This window comes from Artibeus jamaicensis, unplaced genomic scaffold, assembly GCF_021234435.1.
Source record: "Artibeus jamaicensis isolate MK-2021 breed Jamaican fruit bat unplaced genomic scaffold, CSHL_Jam_final contig_354, whole genome shotgun sequence".
Lineage (NCBI taxonomy): Eukaryota > Metazoa > Chordata > Mammalia > Chiroptera > Phyllostomidae > Artibeus > Artibeus jamaicensis.
Window position 1 is genome coordinate 16,654,967 of NW_026521803.1, and position 22,304 is coordinate 16,677,270.

At 40.7% G+C, this 22,304-nt stretch overlaps 1 protein-coding gene and 1 long non-coding RNA gene across 3 annotated transcripts in view; one reads left to right on the forward strand and one right to left on the reverse strand.

Annotated features, from left to right (window-relative positions):
- The window catches only part of GAREM1 (GRB2 associated regulator of MAPK1 subtype 1), a 178,549-nt gene that overhangs the window by 37,026 nt on the left and 119,219 nt on the right, over window positions 1-22,304 (reverse strand). For both annotated transcript variants that reach the window (XM_037153776.2, XM_037153777.2), the window contains exon 3: window positions 4,217-4,347. In XM_037153776.2, coding sequence (XP_037009671.2) covers window positions 4,217-4,347 — 131 coding nt within the window. The remainder of the gene's footprint in view (window positions 1-4,216; window positions 4,348-22,304) is intronic.
- LOC128627276 (uncharacterized) lies at window positions 516-19,933 on the forward strand. The gene is made up of 3 exons (XR_008391430.1): window positions 516-579; window positions 17,110-17,194; window positions 19,110-19,933. It is a non-coding gene; the product is annotated as an uncharacterized LOC128627276 (long non-coding RNA).

Genomic DNA, 22,304 nt, shown 5'->3' on the forward strand with positions numbered 1-22,304 from the left:
ACCAAAATTCTACCACGGAACCCTAAAACTGGATGGGTAAAGGAAAAACATGTCAGAGAGGCAGGTGACTAAGTTCTAAAAATATCAAATGCCAGTAGCTTGGACAGAGTGCAGGAAATGTACCCACGTGACGCACACGAAGTGACCGGCCCACATATTCTTTCCTGTTTTATTTTTGCCTTCTTATCTCCCATTTTCTGTTCTTACCTCTTCAGCTGCTGACTCAAATGACATGCTTAGATTTGAAAAAACACCTACTCCTGTCATTTGCTGTATTACTGCCTGAAGTTCAAACATTTACACCCCACCAGCACGCCCGTTTTGCACCTCATGTTCTTCAAACTACCCATTTCAGAAGCTCTTTAACCCAACCCCATCGAGTCTCCAACGGTCACCGGCTGCACTTCTTGCAGTCACGCTTCCTTATCCAGTGGGGAGTCCATGCTTATCTCTGCCTGTCACTGCAGAGCACACTTCATCTGTGCCTTCGCTGACCTGTTACACTCATGCTGTAGAAGCCCAGCCCTGTCTACTCTGCACCTGCATCCAGGCAGCTGGAGATGGCTGGGAGAATAAAAGGTTGGTGCTAGTAATCTCTCTTGAAGTTTACCTTGGCCGAACTCTGGGACCACCCTACTGTACTTCCCTGGTTAACTTACTTTCTGGGTGTCTGAGCTGACTGTTATTTCCTTCCTGTCCAGACTACCAAAGGCTTCCATGTTGCTAAATTTAATAGTCATTCCCAGTCCTTACCTAACTCAATCACTAGGTAGCAGTTGACACAGGCGACAATTCCTATTTGAAAACTTTTGTCATTTGGCTTCTGGGACCTGTATGGGCTTCACTATCTTTCTATCTTATGTCAATCATGTGAGATACTCATGTCAATCACCACCCAGTGGTGCTGTGTTCCAGAGCTCAGTCCTCAGTCTCTCTTCTCTATCCAGTCTCTGGGTCAGAGTTTCTCAGCCTCGGCACTATTGGCACTTTGCGTCAGCTCACTCTTTGCTGTGGGGGTGTCCTGTGCATGGCAGGCCATTTAGCAGCATCCCTGTCCTTTTCCTACCAGATGCCAGCAGCACCTGCACACCAACCCCCGACCCCTGCAAGCTGTGCCAATCAAAATTCTATCCAGACATTGTCAAGTGTCCCCTGTGGGGGAAATCATCTGTGGCTGAGAACCAGTGATGTGGGTGGACTCACCCGATCCCTCAGCTTCAAATGCCATTTAGGAGCTGATGAACTGCAAATATATACCCCAAACTCTAACCTTGCCCCAAGCTCAGACCTGTATTCACAGATCTTCTTGATCTCATTATTTGGAGGTCGTATTTGCACTTATTTATTGTTTGCCATTCCAATAGATCGTAATCTTCCAGGAGGCACGGGGAGGGGGCTTGAATGATCACTACTTATCCCCAGAGCCTAGAACAGTGTGGGGCATATGGCAGGTGCTCAAAATATATTTCCCGGTTAAAGAATGAAATACTTAACCTATATTAATTCATTTCAGGCAGTTAATCAATGGTGGGGCAATCGGGTAGATGATTTTAAGCACATCAAGTCATCTTTTAAAGACATCTTTGTTGGATTTCAAGATAAAGAAATGTCTGTTTTCAAATAAATGTGAAAACAATACTAATGTGACCTATTAAATTTATTCAGTTAAAACTTTGCTATAATCTTGAAAATAACAAAAGCAGAGTTTCTATTCTTTCAGTGCTTTTGTTCTACTCTGTTTTCTTATCCTGTTTCATTTCAATTTGCAGATGTAAATATATATGAATATATAAACATATATTTCTTTGTTTCACATAGTGAAATGACATAAAGTGCAGCTAACTATCATGACGCCAGTTAGTTGCACTTCTCAGCTGCAAGCCATTTCTCCAGTTCTTATCCCCTTGGTGTACCTCACAGTGAAGAGCAGAAGGTGAAGTTTTCCAAGGGTACATAAATTCTATTTTTAAAAAAATCCCTCCTGGATAATAGCTATTTTACATAACACTTATTATGATATAGTATTTATAATGGCTATATTTATGAATGAGCTGCAATGAGCAATGGTACTGTTAGGCATTTTTTCCCCCCTAGGGGAAGCGCCAACCAAGCACACTGCTTCCTCACCCCCATCTGGCTCTCACATTAAGCACCACATGTATGTACAACCACACAATAATCGTTCCCTAAAGAACACCAACATTTATATCTTTTGGTGCAGGTATTCTTTCCATAAATACCCTAGATTATTTATTTACTTGGGTGTTTATTACCTAAGCATACAGACTTTTGTGTATATCTTCACGCAAATTTCCCGAGGTTCCTGTATCAATTCTTCTTTGAATGCAATCGAATAATGTGTTAATGATTAGTGCAGCTGGACGTGAGGGCATCTTTAAAGTCTATAAGTAATAGACTGCAGGTACTAATATTAAGGTATGCATAGCAGAGGAACTTAACCCAAATCCCGTCAGCTCTATGGATGTTATAAGCTCGAATTCCACACACTAATCTGTGCCTCTGAATGTTTTTTTCCTTCTAAGAAAATTATAAATACATAAAACATAAAAGTTACCATCTTAATCATTTTTAAGTATATAGGTCAATAGTGTTAAATGTAGTTTGCTGAATTTTTAAATGACATCTCTATATTTTTAAAATAATACAGCCGTGATATTCTGTTAAAACTATCAAAATTATTCTTTCAACCACTGACAACTTCATACAAATTGACAAAAAATAATTGCCAAAAGTATCTTTTAAAAATCTTTTACATTAAACATCTGCCACAAAAATACTGAATATTAAATTTAATACTTGATGAAATCTTAAAAATTATAAACAATTTTTATGTTTGATCTCTCATCATCTATCAGTAAATGAAATGATTTTGGAAATGGTTTAAAATTATTAGTTTTCCTTTCTAAATGATTTTTCCCACTTAGATAATTCTAAATATAAGTTTTAAGGAGAGATTTAAATCATATCAAGAAACTAATGGTATAGGATTTGATTAACTTCTGGCCAACAACTCTTGTCATTGGTAAATATTTAAAAATGAATGTGTTCTCACAAATCTCCAATGTAAATGAACATAAGCCGTCTTGAATAAAAGTTGACTGGGTCACTTACGGACTAAAAATTATAAACATTTTTAATATAAGCATAATTTGTTTAGTAAATTGTATAAAACACAAAATCTTACCCATTTTAATAATAAAATTAAAGAAAGTAGACTATAGCAGCTGGACTTTAGGACTAGAAGAGAGAATGACTTGGCTGAGCCAATCAAATGGTCAGAACCACTTCTCCAGCAAGGCCCCTGTCCAGCAGCCGCCCTCTCCTGAGGAGTGTAGGTGGACTGATTCACCCACAGGACACTGTTGCTTCCTTGGGCTAAGACACCACTCGGTCTATTTTTCACACAAGAGTGAATTTCTAAGAAAAACGCATGTTGCCCTCTAAATATCGAACCGTTTAGAGAATGTGACTAAGTTGGACTTCCTGCGGAAAGGAGTGAAACAGAAAATCCTTTCAGTGTGGACACTTTCTAAAATGTCTTAGTGTCATTGTGAATGCCGCTAAAGCAAATGCAGTGGATGTGCCGGCAGTAACCTTGGACCTGCTTGGTGACATTGCTCCTCTGGTTAGTTCCTTTCCAGTGCAGCATGATGAACACTATTTAGCTTTTCTCTGATGAACAAGGATCAGTAAATACCTATTGGCAACATTCTGTGTATTGATTTTCCCTATTTATACCGATACAGATAGTCTATAAGAAATGGAATGAACATATGCTGATCTCAGGCTATGCTCTGGAAGTCTCTCTCTCTTTCTTTAAATAAGTGTCTGGCATTAGATTCTTCATGTGCTTTTTTGCTTGCTCCTATGAGTGAGCATCCAGCCTCATGGAAGATCTGGCCAAACATGTGTTACATATTAGGGGATAAAGTCCAAATTAAAAAAAAAAGCTTTTGATCTGCCTTAACAGTTACCTTAGAAAAAGATAGAGCTAAGTAAACACAGGTACCTGTCTGCACATCAGGTCATTTATAGCACCTGCCAAGTCTTAAAAGACCAGTTTTAGCCACTGACACCCACACATTAAGAAAATGGAACTCTCCTCTGAGGCCTAGATGGGCACCTTCTGTGTACATAAAGCCCTGAAAGTTAAATTACTTTAGTGAGGATAAATATTTGCTTCTTCTGGAGCTACCTTCACGTTGAATGTTATTTCCTCCATGACGTACACGCGTTCAGGAAATGCTTTCGCCACCTCCTCCACACTGTTGAAATATTGCACTGGCTCCTTTATATCTCGGTCTTGTTCCAGCAGCTTGAATTGGCCTAAAATACATGATAAATGGAAGAGACGTGAGATGGTTATGCTGGACAGCTGTCACCGTGGAGACGGCATCCCCATTCCTTACTCCCACTCTTCTTGTCAAAGGCTTCTGATCACTATCATTAAAAAAACAAGTTACCATGGCAGAAGGTTTTCTTAAACGTCAGCTTAAAAATAAAAACAGGCACGTATTTTTTTGCTTATATTACCAGAGGACCAAAATCAAGCTACATGGATGCTCACTTTTACTCTGATCTCAAAGTAGAAACTTCCTCTGTTTTAAGTGGTTGCTCATTTTGTTTTTAAGAGTAAGTCCCATTATCATTTAGTGGTAATAACACCCATAAACATTATATTCTAAAACCAAGGCCAAGTGGCTTGGGGGACTAATTTTTAAAATCAGTATTCTAAAAATTTGCAAATAGAATAAAATAATCTAGTGGACCCTCGGCTTTCACAAGCAGAAGGCCTGAGCACAGAGCAGCTGGGTGGGGTCTGGGGGGAGCCTTATTCTAATGCATGAGCCACTGGGCATCTGCAGCAATAAGTGGATTCCTTCTTTCCTTCTTATCGGCATGTGTGAAGTTCATGAGCGTAAACTATACGCCGTGGTACCCGTAATTTGGGGGATTTCTCAAGAACTTTGAACACATTCCTAAAAAGGTCAAGGGTCTATTATGAAGTTTATACATTTTCAATATTTATGATACTACTGCTACAATCTAGAGGATTTGTTTTCAGTTTTGAAAGAAAGACCATGGTGTTCAAGTCAATGACATGGTGTTCCTCAGTAGCATTTTCTGAATGCTGTTTACAATATAACACTTGAGAAACTTGAAAAGGAATTAAAAGCTATTCTGAGGCAGATCTCTGAGCAAGTACACATGGAGCATCAGGCAGAAAAAGGGAAACTTTCATTTGTACTCTGAACACATTTATTTTTAGTATTTATTGGGTAGAGACATTATTTTAGATGCTGGAAATACTCAATAAACAGACTATGCAAAAATCTCTGTCCTCCTGAAGCTTACATGGGAGTGGGAGGCAGATGATGAATACAATAAATGAGTGCAGTATATAGTATGTTAGAAGGTGAGAAGTGCTATCGAAAATAGGGGCAAGTGAGGAGGATGGAGAGTGTAGGGCGGCCAGAGTAGGTGTGGCTGGGAGCTGAGTTCTCAGGGTTGTACGCACAGGCAACAGCCTTTGCGAAGACCCTCAGGTGGATGGGTGGGTGCCTGCTTGGCATGCTGCCAGTGCGGCTGGAGCAGGGTGAGTAAAAGGTAAGGAAGAAGAGAAATAAAGTCAGAGAAATAACAGGTGGTGAGATTGTGCACACATGTGAAGAGTTGCAGCTCTTCATTTGTGTGCAGTGGGGAGCCCCTGGGAGAGAAGAGGCGATCGAATCTGTATCACAGCTGGACTGCTCTGGTTGCCATGTTGGGAACAGATGATAGAGGTACAAGGCACAGAAGCAGGGTTCGTGGGCTCCTGCAATAATTCAGGTATCAGATGTCAGGGGTTTGGAAGCAGAGAGAAAGTACTGGGAATCTGGCCTGAGCAGCTGAAGGAATGGAGATGACATTGACTGAGACGGGTGGGGTTGGAGGGGTAGGGGTAAGATCAGGTGTTCAGTATGGACGGTGTAAGTCTGAGATGCCTACTTGACATACAAACATCTCAAAGGCTCTCAGATGGACATATAAACATGGACAGAAAGGTCTGGCTGAAAATAATAAATCTGGGAGTCATCAGCACATAGATGATATTGGAAGCCACAACCCTTAATGATGATGACCCTGTAGACAGAGAAGTCTGCAATTTAAGTCCCGGGAGACCGAGGAGAAGTGGCCAGGAGAGTAAAAAGAAAATTCCAAAGGGTGCATTCTAGAAGCCAGGTGATTCTAGTGAGGAGTACGAGTGTGTCACATGCTGCTGACAGGACTGTGACATGAGGACAGAGAACTGTCGGATGTAGCAGCTTGTATTTACTGAGGACTTGGATACGAGCACTGGAACAGTTGGGCCACAAGCCTGACTGAATTAGATTTAAGAGAGACTGACAAAGGAGAACGGGGAATAACAAGAGTGGATGCCAGACGATGGGTTGGGGAGTGTTGCTATGGAGGGAAAGAGAGATGGAGCGGTAGCTAAAGGGAGGAAATGGAATGGGACATGGGGACTGTTTTTGTTTTTCTTAATGTGATGGACGCGAATGGGAATGACCAACAGATGATGAGAGGAATTACTGGAGCGCATCCTTGCGTCGGTGGGGGACATGGAGTGGAGGGGCCGGCCTTCACCAGCAGTTCATCTGTGATGAGTTCAGCGGCAGCTGGTGGAAGCCGTCTTTTATTACTTCAGTATTTCCAGCAAAAGTCAGAAAGAAGGCACCAGTTGAGAGCAGGGTTGAGAGAGGAGGTGTTGGGGAGGTTAAGGAAAGGGAAAAAGACTGCAAAAAGTCTGGTGAGAGTGATTATCATAATATGACTGCTGCGCAGTCGTGAATCCCACTTGAAGTTCATGGTCATGAGTTAAAAGGAAATCAAGCAGTACAGTTTTGTGTTTTTCTCCAGCTAATGTCTGATCTGCAGGAGCTGGCACACAGCCAGCAGAGATTTGGAATCAGCCCGGATGGTGAAATGACCAAGTGAGTGTGTGGCCTGAGAGAGGGCTCAGGAGTCAGGATATATGCAAGGAGTGACTATGACAACGGCCCATGGAACTTGACCTGGGCAGGAGGGAGAAAATGAATAGAGTAGGGGGATTAATGGATGGGAGCTTCTGATGGAGTTGATTTCTGTACCCTAGAGGGAGGGAGGGAGCTCCAGGGCCAGGCAGAGGACAGCCGTCAGAGTGGCACGCCTGCAGTTGAGGTGAGGGAAGCATGCAGTTTTTGTGTTGATGTGGTATGGGGGGCAAGTATGAGAGAAAAGGCTGAGATGGAGCGGAGCTACAGGAACGGGAATAATCGTTATCGTCATTCGGAGAAGCCAGAAGCGTTGGGAGAATCATGCACATAAGCATGAGGTGTTGCTGGCGAGGACGGCGGCGAGCCAGGAGCGAAAACGATGGCGAGATGGAGGAGGAATCACGAGCCTGGGAGACGACTGTAACAACGATGGGGTGGTGGGTGACACAGTCCGGTGACAAGAGACTTAGAGCTTTAGGGAGGGCTGAAGCGGAATGAGTCAAGTCTGTAATGAAGAGCACAGGGACCAATTACACCCCCTCAACTTTGGGGACCCAAAATAGAGCTGCCTCCAGGAGCCCCTGGGAGGGCTTCAGGGAAGCCACATTTTCAGGTGATATCCAGGTTGGGATTTAACAAAATGAAAGTAATTTCAGAGAAGAGTTTAAGGATGTAGGGGTTTGCTGGTGATATACCTTGATGGGAGAGTTCTCAGGAGGTAAGGAGCAGGTGATGAAAAAGAAAGAGGATGCGCTCAGACAGAAGATAACAGCTCAGACACCTTTTAGAGGCATGAGTAATACATTTGGAAATACACTCAAAATACATTAATTATATCCTTTTCACAAAAAACAATTTTTTTAAAAAATCAAAAAGATTATGGCAATTTCAACATACTTATTTAAACAAAATCTGCCACAGTAACACATTAAATTTCTCATTTGTCTCTTACTTAGTCCATGCACAATTTTTTTTACATTTTTGTTTTTTTGAGTATTTTATTATTGTCCCAGTACAGTTGTCCCAGTTTTCCCCCTGAATGCACAAATTCTTAAAAATTATGATGAATATACAGTTTTCTACTCTGTTCCTTCCCATAATTTTCCACGTTTTTAACTGTTTTCTATTCTTACATAATTAGTCTGAGTTAGGCAGACGTCTAATTTCAGGGCAAACTCTGCCACTGACAAACCCTGTAATACTGACAAGTCTGTAATCTGTCTGAGCCTCGTTTCTTCGCCTGTAAAGTGGGGACACTTCAGAGAGCTGCCGTGAGGATGAAATGAGATGACACATTTAAAGTAGTTAGCAAAGAAGCCATTTAGCAATTCTCAGCTCCTTGCGTCTTTCTGAGATGCAGAAATTTTCCCTTTTGGGCTCACAGTTTTTACATACATTTTTCTAGAGTGGGATTATTAAATCAAAGGGCAGCACCAATTTTATTGTGTTTAACATGCATAGCCCTATTACTCTGAAAAATACTTAAACCAATCTATATTTCTACCGGCAGCCTGCGTGCGCATCCTAGGTGGCCCACAATCCGCCAGCGCTGAGTATTTTGTAAGTAAGAGAATTCAATGGGCATCAGAGAGCATGTCTTTCCCATGTGCACTTGCAGCTCTTCAAAGATGAGTGGAGTTAAACAGTTGAATGTTTCTTGTGTAAACAACTGTATAAATATATAAGAAACCTATTTGATACAGTCTACATTTCTCTTAATTTCTGCAGACACGTACCTAACAGTCTATTGGATATTTATACTTATAAATCCCGTCAGCACCAAATTCAACCTGTCTAAACTCAAGGAAGCACACTGTCTCACGTGCAATAGGTGATTAGTAAGTGTTCACTGAACAAAAGACAGAAAGTTACTTTAATCCTGGGATTGGCAGGCAATGAAGCAACGCAACAGTAACTGCAGCTTTACAAAGTTATAAATAAAAGGTGAACTGCACTCATGCACATAGGGTTTGTTTGTTTATGAACACTACATGAATGTTTCACTCATCAGAATAAAAAAGCAATGGTGGATCACTGGTCTACTTAAAAATCATTATGTGAATACTGTACAGAACCTCAAGAAATGCATTTCAGGGACCAATGCAACCCGAGAGTAAGTTAAATAAGCAGTTGAGATTATCTTCTGGGATGAACAGACAGTCCTTCCAGTGTCAGAATATGACACACAAGGGTTGGGCCAAAGCAGTCTTCAGAGTTCAAACTTTCAGACCCATTTGGTTGGAATATCTAGAACCATTTGACAGAGTCATCAGATATTGGCCAATATGTCCAATTCCCTTCCCACCTGTCCAATGTAACTGTGATTTACATTTTCTAATTTGTTAGAAAAGAAATTGTAGATTGGATGCCTGAACACACAATTCAAGCTGTTCTATCACTAAACCAGGTATGATTTATGAAAACCTACAAATGATATCTTTCCATGAATATGAACAAATTTAATTTAAAATCTGTGATCAATATTTAAAAATTTCTTTTCCTAAGATACGGATCTGCATGTAAGCCAAACAGTGATCAAATGGTCCGCAGATGTCCCATCTCTGAGTGAAGAGATTACCCAAAAGCTGCATGTCTACACTAAATTCCATTTCACCTTCAGAAATGCATTTTTAGGCAAAGATGTGTCACTGTGCCCTAACATTCTATATCCATGAGACATTATGCCACAGAATAGTCCTGCCTAATAGAAATACAATGCAAGCCACATATGCAATTGTGTATTTCTTAGCAGCCACATTAAAATACTAGCTAACATTAATTTTAATAATGTTTCATTTAAGCCAATACATCTAAATTCAATATGAGACATATTGATGAGTTGAAAAAACCATATATATATAACTTCCAACTTCATATATACATATATATATATGTATATATATATATATATATAAATGAGATATATATATATAATGGGTAAAATATCTCATTAAATCATTAAAAATCATTAATGAGATATTTTACTCATTACTGTGTGGAAAAGAGAGAGAAGTTGGAGGAAAAAAAAGAATTCTTTTATTTTCACATAAAGTCTTTTAACTCTGGTGTACGTTTCACACTGGGGCACACCTCAGCTCACACTGGCTACATTACAAGTGCTCATTACACACACATGGCTAGTGGTCGCTGTGTTAGTGTGGCTCTGAACAGGGGTGTCCAACCCGTGGCCCGAAGGCTGCATGCAGCCCAGGTCGGCTGCAAATGTGACCCAACATACAGTCGTAAATTTACGTAAAACATTATGAGATTTTCTTGTGTGATTTTGTGTCACAATGTATTTAATATGTGGCCCAAGATAACCCTTCTTTCAGTGTGGCTCAGAGACACCAAAAGGTTGAACCCCCCTGGTAAAATATCTCTGCATTCCCTTAACATTGTGATTACAGACACTGTTCAAGCCCTTACTTAAAGATCAGGTGATAGGGTCCTCTTAGGGGAAAAAGCGTATCTCCTGGCAAAACTGGATGTTTCTTCTAATGAAATAAGAGCATTAGAACTCATACTTTTCCTCACCCTATTTGTCATGATTGCTGATATTTTGGTTAATACAGCCTGGGTTTCTCGTTGTAACTGCCCCTCTAACACCATTTTTCTTTTCTTTCAATTTGGGAGGTTGTTCTTTAAACATTCTTTACTTTTTATTGTGTTTGTGGTCTTACGCTATTCCGCAGTCTCAAGTATATTTTGGCTTACGGCCAAATGAATAGGCATATTTGGTATGGCTGAGGCATCTGTATTAAGGTGTACAGAGTCTAAACTCCTCTCACCTGTGTTGCAGTTTGGATGGGAGGAAAACCTTCAGAGTCACACACACATGGGAGCACTTAGAGACACTATTCTGAGAACAATGAACACACACAGAAGAAAGAATAAGAATAAAAATAAAGTTAACAGCTAAATATGACCAAATGTTACAAGTTTTAGCATCTGAACATATTGTACATCAGAAAAATAAAATTTTCATTCATTCTTTTAACTGTTTATTGAATATTCAAGAGTCAGTTAACTTCTCTCTCTGTTTCACACAATTTCTTCACACTGTCCTGGAAGATTTTAGTCTATATGTTTCTTTGTGTGTGTATATTATTATTTTAAACATTTCCTGTCATAGGTTTACTTTTCTAAAACCAACTAATGATTTTACATTTCTTACACCCAACAAATGCCTTTAAAATCTAAATACCAGTCTATCAAATGTCTTATAGTAATGTTTTAAATAGTGACTCACAGCATATCTATGACTTTTTATTTGCAGCAATTGCACACTTGTCCTGTAAATATTTTAGGTTTCGTGGGCTAAATGGTCTCTGTTGCAACTACTCCGGTGACTTTCTCAAAAGCTGCCATGGACAATATGTAAACAAATTTGATCAGCTGGGCTCCAATCACACTTTATTTTCAAAAACAGGCAGGTCGCATGTGGCCCACAGGCCACACCATTTGCTGACAGTTCTGCTGGGAGGAGTGGAAAGTACAAAACAGGGTAGGAGCGAGGAGACAAAACGTCAGAAGTGAAAATGACCAGGCCTTATATTCCAACACTCCTAAACAGTTAAACTGAGGTGTCTTGCAAAGTACTTGAAACCACACCCTCAGCTGGCCCATATTTATCTGAGAATGGAAGTTTCCCCTGTCAACTGGAGTCTAAAATCAAGACACTATATGATGGTAAAAGTGGATTCTATCAGGAGAACGATGCAAATCACCAGCAAAGACGAATGCTTGTATTTTCTCCCCACATTTTACAAGACCAAATTTCTATGAACTTTTACTTAGCTTCTCTTCTTTTATAAGAGCCTATGACACTCTGCAATGAGTCAGCTCATAGTAGTACTTGGGGAAGGATGCTGAGCTACTGTGTTGCTCTCTCCTCTGTGGCTGCTGTAGCCCAGAAGCCTGAACAACGTGTCAGAGTCAAATTTTGGAGACAATGTAAGAGTTAAGAGCCAATTCCCTGCCAAAATGCAAAATCAATTTACATAACACATTCCCACAACCCCCACATGGGGGAACTAATTTTTTAACAGACCATTTCATGAATAACAGGGTCTTTGTGCCACCAAATAAAAACATTTGGAGATCGTTGCAACATCTGTTCTGAGATGTTACTGTCAAACTCCATTCTCGGAGAGGGAGGAAACTGCATTGTCTTTCAGCGGCTTTGATGATTTCAGAAAGCGTCTCCACTGTGAGGGCTGTTCCATGTGCAGGGCCCCAGAACCCCCAGGACAGAGTCAGCACCGATGACACGTGCATCCACTCCAGTTTACATAAATTCAAGGTAATATTTAAAACACAAAGATTGGTACTATATTTCACTGTTCTCACGTCTTTCTAAAACTAAATTACATAATTAATGTGGTGACAAGAAATAGCTGTTATTCAGAAAGTATCCATGTTTGTGTGTCGCTCAAAATAATCAGAGTGGTTTACCTCCAAGTGGATGGGCACTCAGCACAGCTAAGAAGCCCAAGTCCTACCTGAGGCATCCGAGTCTCGAGCACCTGTCCACGGCTGAAGGCGCTATCGTGTGACACACCGCTTTTTGCTTAGACATAGAAGGTCACTTGTGAGAAATAAAAAATGGAAGCAAGTTTTGCTAATTAAGAAACGACACCAACAGTGCTGAGGCACAGAGAAAGAACAGGGAGAGTCAGAGGCGGTGAAAGCCGGGTCGGCCACGCTTGCTGCTGGTGGGGATGCTCTGGTCACTAGTCAGGGGAAACGAGCCCTGTGCTGCGGCGCAGACGGGGCTCCCGGCCTCGCTGGCAACGAGCAGGGTCTGTGGTAAATCCTCCTTTACAGCTCTGTTTTTACTGTTCACTGTCCCTTCAGCTCCGTGGTCCACTTTATGTGTGTAAATAAAAAGAAACGAAATGAGAGCGGAGGCCTTCGGTATCCATCTGTGGGCCCATAACTCAAGCGAACAACAACATTCTGCTGCCCTTCCCCCTTCTGCAGGGAGCAGGAAAAGACCACATAAACTAGCACAAAATGAAGAAATAGAAGAGAAAGTATCGACAATAAAAACGGCGCAGGAGTACCAAAGCCACCTGAGAATGGCCGAAGCGGTTAAGAAACAAGAACCCTGGAATGCTGAAAAGGCCATGAACCCTGGAAGGCGTTATTTAGTGAGCTGCCCCCCAGGATCGCACATGGCGGAAAGTAGGTGCTTACAAACTAAACAAATGAATGAATCCTCACTTTTCTTCTCTTTCACCTTCCAGAGGCAGGCCACCGCCATTCAGTTAGATGGTTTCAAGTCAGTTATGTAAACAAGATCCAATCTGGTTCAAATGGCTGAACCTTAGGACCATTGAACTGTTTCTGAATGTGAAGAAACAAACAATTCTCAAGTCACAGAAAAAAACAAAGCAGTTGACGTTTTTTTTCAGGAAGCAACCAAACCTGAACGGGAGTCTGCATTTATCTTCAAGACTTAACTTTACAAATACTCCTGTATTTTTAACTTTATGTATGCATGCAGGCTGGAGTTTCTATAGGACTGAAATGTAAAAATAGCACTGCCAGGTAAAAGATTAGCTTCTTGTTCTTTTGAAATGCACCAACCAACATACTGCTTTTTCAAAAGTTTACGTAAATGTCCATTTCCACCAACAATGCATGAAAAACCATCAGTGTTGGTGAACCACTCAGCTTCCCTTTCTTGAATAACAGGAAGAGTTTTAAAGATTACTTAATGTATGTAATTGCCAGTACCAGAGGCTACAGGGTGAAAAGTAAGTCCCCTTCCCAATCTTATTCCTAGACCTCCTGACAGAGGCAGACGCTGTTGTTCCCTTGCACATCCGTCCAGACATACTAGTTAACATCATCTCTCTGCACACACAATGCCACTGTTTTCAGAACAAATAGTATCATTCTGCAGTTCTTTTATCATTCCATAAAAATCTTTTTTTTAAAGAGCTACACAGTATTCCACACCTTGCAAATACCGTAACTAATTTAGCCAATTCTCTGTGGATGGGCATTCAGATTTATTCCAATCTTTTGTAGCGACAGTGATACTGAAGGTAATATCCTTATACTAAAGGGTTTGTGTACTTAGTGCAAGTACATTGGTGGGAAATGCTTCAATGGGGAATCGCTGGGCCAAAGGGTAAGTGCATTTTTACTTTTGATAGATATTTCCCAAGTAATTTTCATAGACTTTGTGCCCACTTATATGCCCACTGCCACTGTGTATCCTTGTGTCCTTAAGTTTACTGACAAACTGAAAAATTTATCGGTCAACCTAATATGTGAAAAATAGTATCTCATGGGAATTTTAATTGCATTCAAAGACCCATAGATCTGATTTTTAAATAATTAGGCGATTTATATTTTATATTCTGTAAATTTTGTGTTCATTTTTTATTACCAATTTTTGAAATTCTTACTAATATGAAGCATAATTAAAAAATTAAAAGCCCAAACTTGAAATACTACAACACAACATTTCCTGTTCTGAAATGTGACTTCCTTCATCACTTACAGTTAGTTCCTTAAATTATGAGTTGGTGGGGAGGGAAGACAGTGGAAGTGGAATTGGGAGAAAAGAAAGATAAAGAACCAATCTCAGCACAGACGCTGAAAGCTTATAACTGCAGAGAACCAGAATTAAAAGCTGAAGAACAGAAAGAAATCATCAACTAAAATATAATAAATGTTATAATAATCATCTATATTTCTATTTATTTCTCCATTGGAGATTATATAAAACAAGTGGTCATAATTTCATCTGTCAAAATTCTACCCTTGAACTTAATCAGACTTTACTGGATTTAAAACTACATCATTTGGGGACACATATTCTAACCAGCCAGCCTACTTCACACCATGCAAAGGGTTTCTATATTTTTTGAAAATGGGAACATTAAATTTCTCATAAACAGCTTTTGGTTAGCTGCTTCTTCAGAACTATCAGAATTTTTCTGGAGCATAAGGGTCATAAACACGATGGAACCTAAAAACGGTTGCAGATGCGATCATGGTCACTGACACATTCTGGTGGAAATCTTGGGGTCATCTTCACCTTTCTTCTCCTAGACTCATTTTTCCATAAGTCATGTGTTTTCTTTCCTCGAAATCTCTTTGTCCTCAGTATTCAATGCTACTATTCTGGTTTCCATCCTTATCACTTGGTGATGATATTACTGCTTCAGATTTTAAGCCCATCTCCATCTCTGCCCTTCTATCATACCTTAAGTCATCTTAAAACACAACCTGAGTGCATTTCATCTCACTCAAGAACCTAAGTGTTCAATACACACTTGCAGACTAAAGAAACAAAGTATAATAGCTATTGGATTTCCAACCCGAGCCCAGGCTCCTCTGCCTTAGCTTTCGAGTGCCTCCCTGCTCTGGTCCCACTCTTTTGCAGACGTCTCCCCCACCACTGTGTGCGATCAGTACTCACTCTCTCTCCTTTGCTTTTGCTCATGTCCTCTGTGCAAAACTGTGGCTCCTTCTAGTGACATGACAGGCTTCCTCTCTTGTTCTGTTTCTTCTCCCACTCTCTCAGTTCTCCTACGGGACCTCCTTTATCACCTTGGCTTCAAGGACCACCTATAAGGTGACAATATACCAATTCTCCCTCCAATTCTCGCTCCTGAATTCCACATTGGTCTCCCCAATACCTGGCATGTATCTCCAATAGCTCTCCCAGGAAGATCTCAAAACTGACACATGCAAAACTAAACTCACCTTTTTACTTCTTGAACCAAGCAGCCACCCGAGTTAGAAACATGGGTGGTTATCCTCGACTCCCAACCTTCCCTAATCTCCCACATCCAATTGGTGTCAATTCAACTTTGTTCCTTTCTCCTGTATCAATCCACTCCTTTCTATCTCCACAACTATTGCAGATTCCCAACCTCATCAACTCTCACCGTGGCCAGTTTTCCTAGTTAACTGCTTTGTACCTTAACTTCCATTCTAGGAAACCATCCCTTTATACTCCTGCTTAACATTAAAATCAAATTGTATTTTAAATGAGGATAATTTGAAGAGGATTTATTTACAATAGGACTATTGATAATGGTATGAGTGGACTGCAGGGGAAGCATATTGATAACCTGGGGACAGTACAGAGATGAAGATGTCACCACCGAAGGCGTGAAGGGACAACAGAAAAAACTAGTTCCTGGAAACAATAGGTTATGTAAATAAGGTCACCTTCAGAAGGGAAGAGGAAGCTGTCCCCACGTGTATTTATTCTTCAAGGAAGAAAGCCAGGAGAATAAGGACCTTGACCTCACTCTCTCTTCTTGCCCATTTCCTGCTGAGACTATTTATCCATTGGCTGAACTCAACTGAAAATCAAAGGGCACGAGAGTCTGCTAATTTAGCCAAGTTAGGTCAGCCTCTGGGGTGCAGCAGGGTGGAGGAAGTAAAGAGTGGATTGGGGATGTGTGTCCTTTCAGTGTCTGATTAAAAGACCTGGTTGGCTCTCAACCTCCTCCAAAGTTTAACTTCTTAATGAATACATGTCCCTCCAAGATCTGGCTGTTGCTTTCCTCTCACGATGTGAAAACTCATCTAGATGCACCCATGGTGAATTACACATCTTTTTATACTGAACTCACCACATGGAACACCTTTCCTCTATCCCCAGCTTGTCAATCTATTTTCCAAAATCAATTTACTCATCACCTACACTGTAAGAAAACTTCACAGCTCAGTTATATAATTGGCCACACTCTTTTGTGATTTCATTATCTATCTATGGATTTTTCTCTAAGCAGGTCTCATGTTTTATTGTCCTTGTTCGTTTATATGTTTATCTTTGTATACTAAATAGTAAACAAATCTCTAAAGAAAGCAGAGGATGTGTCAAGCACCTTTTATTCCCAGTACCCAATACTGTGCAAGACACAGAGTAGGAAAATAAATGATGGCTGAGTGAAGGAATGAATTTTAGGCTCAAGGCCAACACCATCCATGAGGTTTCCCTGACAACCTGGCCCCATGCTGATCTTCCCTGATATTCATTACCAGGGTTTAATGTTTCCCTACTTATTTTACTTGTTTTTTGTATTGTTTTTGTTAGGCTACAAACGACCTGACAGCAGAAAGTAAGTCTTCTGCTTCTCCGACAACACAGTTTGAGTCCACACTAGGAATTTCATAACCAGGTAAGTTGTATAAATTGGTGAAATTGATTTTAAAAAGGGGTGAAGGGGGAGATAGGTCTAATACCTATTTCCCGAGGCAGGAAAGCTGGCTTTTATGTAAACGTGTCCAATTTTTAATGTTTTAATTCTCCGCCCAAATTGAAAAATCTCATCTAACCCGGGAACTACTCTGCATTCCTAAGAGAGGAAGGCAGAGCTGTGGTTTGACCAAGGGCTTAGAGCATCACTGACCGAGGTGATCCTGTATGTGAGTGGGCGATCACTGGTCAGGAAATGTTCAAAAACTTTAGGTGGGAAGCCCCGGCTCTTGCAGCACTTCATTCTCCCTTAAACTGAAACCTTAAGGGGGAGGCCTATGTTTATAGCTTTTAGCATAAACACTATGAGCAAGCTCATTTAAGACCTATAGTGTTGACAGCGCTCTGCCTGGATGTATCCTGAGTTCCTTTTACCTCCAGCCTGCCACATATACTCAATCTAAAAAACGGTAGTAAAAGATAGTGGGTCTGACATGACTCTGAAAGCCAGAACATGTTAAATGCCAGTATGGACAAAGAATTAAGGAGAGACTCACATCTCAAATGACCAGCTTCTTAAGAAAGAGGCTTGATCAGATGTGGAAAGATGAAACAGAAAAGAAAGGAGCCTGGGCATCTGGACCAGAGCCATGTCAGAGTAACCTTGACAGCCAGCCTGCTTTCACACACCCAGCAGCTCCCTCAGCCATCCACGGAGGCGGGCGGGGGTTATTCGAGATGTAACCTATGAGGAAATTGAAGCCCCAGAGATTAAATAATATGCCTTTGGTCAGTGCAAATCCAGGATTGTAATTTATGTGTTCTGACCTCAACTCTATTATGCTGCTTCCCCAAACTGCCAACATCTCCCTCCTTAGGATGAGGTCAACAGGGTGAGGAGCTGGCTGTGCCTTGTCTGTTAGTGAAAAAAAATATACAAAAGTTAGTAGGAAGAAGGGTCCTTTACTGTTTATATTTGCAATATAGTCCTCTCTGACAGAGTGTGAAGGGCTGTTCAGATTGAAGCCTCAGAGTGACCCTGGCAGTTGATTAAATGATAAAACATGTCTTCATTTGAGTGTGGCTTGGGGTGGGGGAGAGCAAGACATGAAGGGCACCTGGTGTCACCGAGATTTCACCCCAGTTGTGAAGTCAGAACCCAGGGGCTCATCTTAGTCTCGGGCATTGCAACTAGCAGCCAGGCTGAAGCAGCTGCTTCTATTAAGGATCAAAAACCTACATTAAAAAAAATTCAAGGTCCTAATAAGTAAAAAGCAATTCTATTTGAGGTACCATCCCTTTCGAGAACTAGAAAATGGTCTATTTATTTACACAGAAAATGAAAAACAGCAAAAACAAGACTTTAGTTTTTATTTGTAGAATTTGAAGTCAAATACAGAAAGTGAAGAGGAATAAAAGGACTAGACAATGGCAAGCAGGGAAAAGAACATGAGGAGAAAGGAAGATAGGAAAACACATTAAAAAAAAGAAAATGAGACACAGAAATAGACAGAAGAAAAGAACATTATACACAGATAAACACAATTTCAACCCAGACAAAGGAAAGGAAGACCACAGCAATGCAGATGGGCAAAATACGGGTGTCACATGGCACCAACTGTGTAGCTAGGTTGTCATTGTACAGCTACAGGCAGAAATAAAGGCCTACTGTACAGAATCAAAGTTGAGGTCCAGGAGTTTTTAATACAATGGTTCTTATGATATATGCGTTTCTTTCATGCCTTATGGAAACATTTAAAAAGGAAAAGAGAGCCAAACGGCATGTCCAAAGTGTGGGGAGGGTGAGGAAAACATGCATGGATTTGAGCATTCCACCATTATTTCTCTATTGAAACATGACCCCATTCTTGGCTTCTTATTTGCTCCCTTTTCCACAGCCCGACGGCGAACTCCCACACACCAGAGCAACCGCGGAGCAGAGACAATAATGCAAGCAGCTGCTCAAGCTGTGGTTTTCATTAAGGGAAAAAAGTGCCTTGATTATAAGGGATTTAGTTTTTAACCTTTGGGCCAACACTAAAGTGATTAAAACTCCATGTACAGAAACACAAATGGTTTCTTAAAAGTATGATTGGAGCATACTCAGCATTATCTATGGGGGCTGAGAACAGTTCAAATTTTAACACCCACCTTGGCTTAGTGCATGAACTTGGATGTAGGAAAGCTAGCAAAAACCCAGTATACAAAACCCATTGTACAGGCCCTAAGTTGCATTTCTGCAAAGGTCAGGGATATATTTTTGCCAAATTCTTCAGCTACAAAAAGCAAGGCGATCAAGCCATGAAAAGACATGGAGGAACCTTAAATGCATAATTCTAGTGGAAGATGACAATTTGAAAAGGTTACATACTATATGATTCCAACTGATATTCTGGAAAAGGCAAACCTATTGGAGACAATAAAAAGATCAATTTTTTTCAGGGATTAGTGGGAAGGGAGGGATAAACTGATGGAACACGGAAGATTTTAGAGCAGTGAAAATGCTCTGTATGATAATATAATGGTCAATACATGCCATTAAACAGTTGTCCAAACCCACAGAATATACAATGCCAATGGTGAACCCTAAAGGAAACTGTGTACTTTTGGTGGCAATGATGTGTTAGTACAGGTTTATCAGTTATAACAAGTGAACCGCTGTGGTGGGGGTGCTGGCAATGGGGGAGGCTACGCGTGTGTTGGGGGCATGGTGTACGAGGTATATGGGGAAATCTCTGTAGCTTCCCCTCAATTTTGCCATGGATCTAAAGTTGCTCTAAAATAATTAAGGGAAAAAAAGCAAGACCACATCCTGAAGGCTTGCATTTGATACAAGAGCAAGAGTTAAGGTATGACATCCCAGAACCAGGCATGTTCTGCCCTCATGGCTCGGTACAAGGGTTGTGACTCTCAATCCAACATGTACTCATCGGTTATCGTTTTGCCTCCACATTCTCCCACAGCAGGTAAGTGCATAAACTTCTAGAGTTGAAATCCTGGCCCTCTTTCCTATTGTGCAACCCGGGTTACGTCATAATCACCAACCCCTCTGCCTGTCTCCTAGTTCTATAATACAAGGGCGATAAACCAACACCAATTATTGGGATGATTAAACACACAGGAACAGTTTCACACAATAGGTGGCACATGATAAAGAAGGGCTCAGTGGACATCAGAGAAGCCAAATGTGACACAGATGTACTTGTCATGAATGAACAGGAGTACAATCATGATGTTATCCTGAATTTCTCACTGGTTAGGGGGAAAGTGTTAGCTATGTCCTATGTTAAATCTGGAAAAGCTCCTCCAGAAGAAGAACCATGGAAGAGTATTCTAGATTTGACACAGTTAAAGAAGTAGTACATTTGATGGTCAGGGAGAAAAGAAGAGAGAAATGCAGAAAATAGGAGTTAGGTGCTCAGTACCCTGCCACTTAGTTGGAGACTCAGTTCTGGGAAAGACAGGGAATGGGAGACACGTGTTGTCTATTCTGTGACAAGTTGCCTAGTGAACCCTCTGCTCCTGGAAGAGCTGTCACAATGCAAACGTCTCATGTTTAAAATATAATTACTCTAATATATTTGTGAGCACAGTGACTGTGGGCGAGAGTCCTGGGCTTCTTAGGAATTAGACCAAGATGCAGTAAAAAAGGAAACTCCAGTAAAATAAAAAGACCCTACATGACTGATAATAGGCCCCTGTTCTTGTGAAATCTTTTCTTTTTAGTTAGAAAATGAAGAAGCAATAGCCACGCTGCTGCCCTGAGCCTGGAGGGTTCGATTTTTGCTAAAGTGTTTAATGAATGAGCAAGCTTCCGAACAGTAAATACATACACCTTTGTCCTACCCTCCTGAACCAGCCAGTGGTTTCTCCTCCACCTCCCCACTAAAGAGCAGCTCTCTCTTCTTTTGTTTTCTTTAGTCTTTGCTGACAAAACGCCCCTGCTCTTGCTCCCTGCTTCCAATACTTCGTTTTCATCCAAATGCCTCCACTTTTCTTCACCACAGATCTAGCTTATTGAGCATTCTGTATTGCCTTTCAGGTTTTGTCCCTATTCCATGTTAAACAGGCTGTGGTGCAAGTGGAGGACTTTGCTCGGTAAAATATTCCATCCAAGGAGGGCAGTTATGTAAACAGCGCTGCTCCTGGCAGGAAGGCCTGATGGGGTAAACAAGGCTGCAGAGAGAGAGTTCTCTCAGAGTGGGTGACTTCGTCAGGGCGCGGAGATACATTTCAAATAAAAGTATTCTTGTGTCTAATGTCAGATCAGGCCTTTCATAAACCCAAGTCACTGGGGACAATTTAAAAAGGACCATTAGGACCGAGTCAGCAACTCTGGTTTCTGAAACTCTACTAAGGGGACTTTTCATTTTCTGGTTTTACAATTGTCGTTCTTTAAAAATATAAACCAAAAATATTTAAAGTGCTAGGATTATTAAGAATTTACAATGTTTAAGAATCTACACAGTTGCTGAATGGAAATTATAGCTAATAATCTGTCAAATAAATAAAACAGGTAATTATCAGAACATTAGAGGACTGTGCCCGTGTCGATGTTTCATGTTGATACAGAAGGTTTATCACTGTCTTCATGAATCTTTGGCCCATAGGAAGAGTGATGAAAATGCAGTATTTGCTTTGCAAACAAGAGCTTACATAGAATATCACTAAACTAAAGTGATGATAGTTCACAACGCAGAAAATAGGCATCAGTGAGGACAAAGAGGAATTGTATTAACTTAAACTGGATAGCAGCTAATATGTGTGACAAAGAAAAAATAACTAGAAAGTTAAGGGGTTTGGTTTACAATTTAACTGTAAAAAATATAGTGGGACCTGATATTAAGTGTCTGAGCCCAAGTTCTTGGTATGAAATGCACAATGCGCTGGCCAAATATTTTTGTGTAATTATAAACACATCCTCATTTAGCATGATATTACTTAGGTTTAACTTGCATTAGTAGGAGGTGATGTGAGTGGTGGACAAGCAGTGTATGAGCAGGCAGATCTGGGTTGCAGTAGTAGATATGTGTGTAACCTTGGAAAGAGGACACCTCCCTGGGCTTCCTCATGTATAAAATGGTAATGGTGAT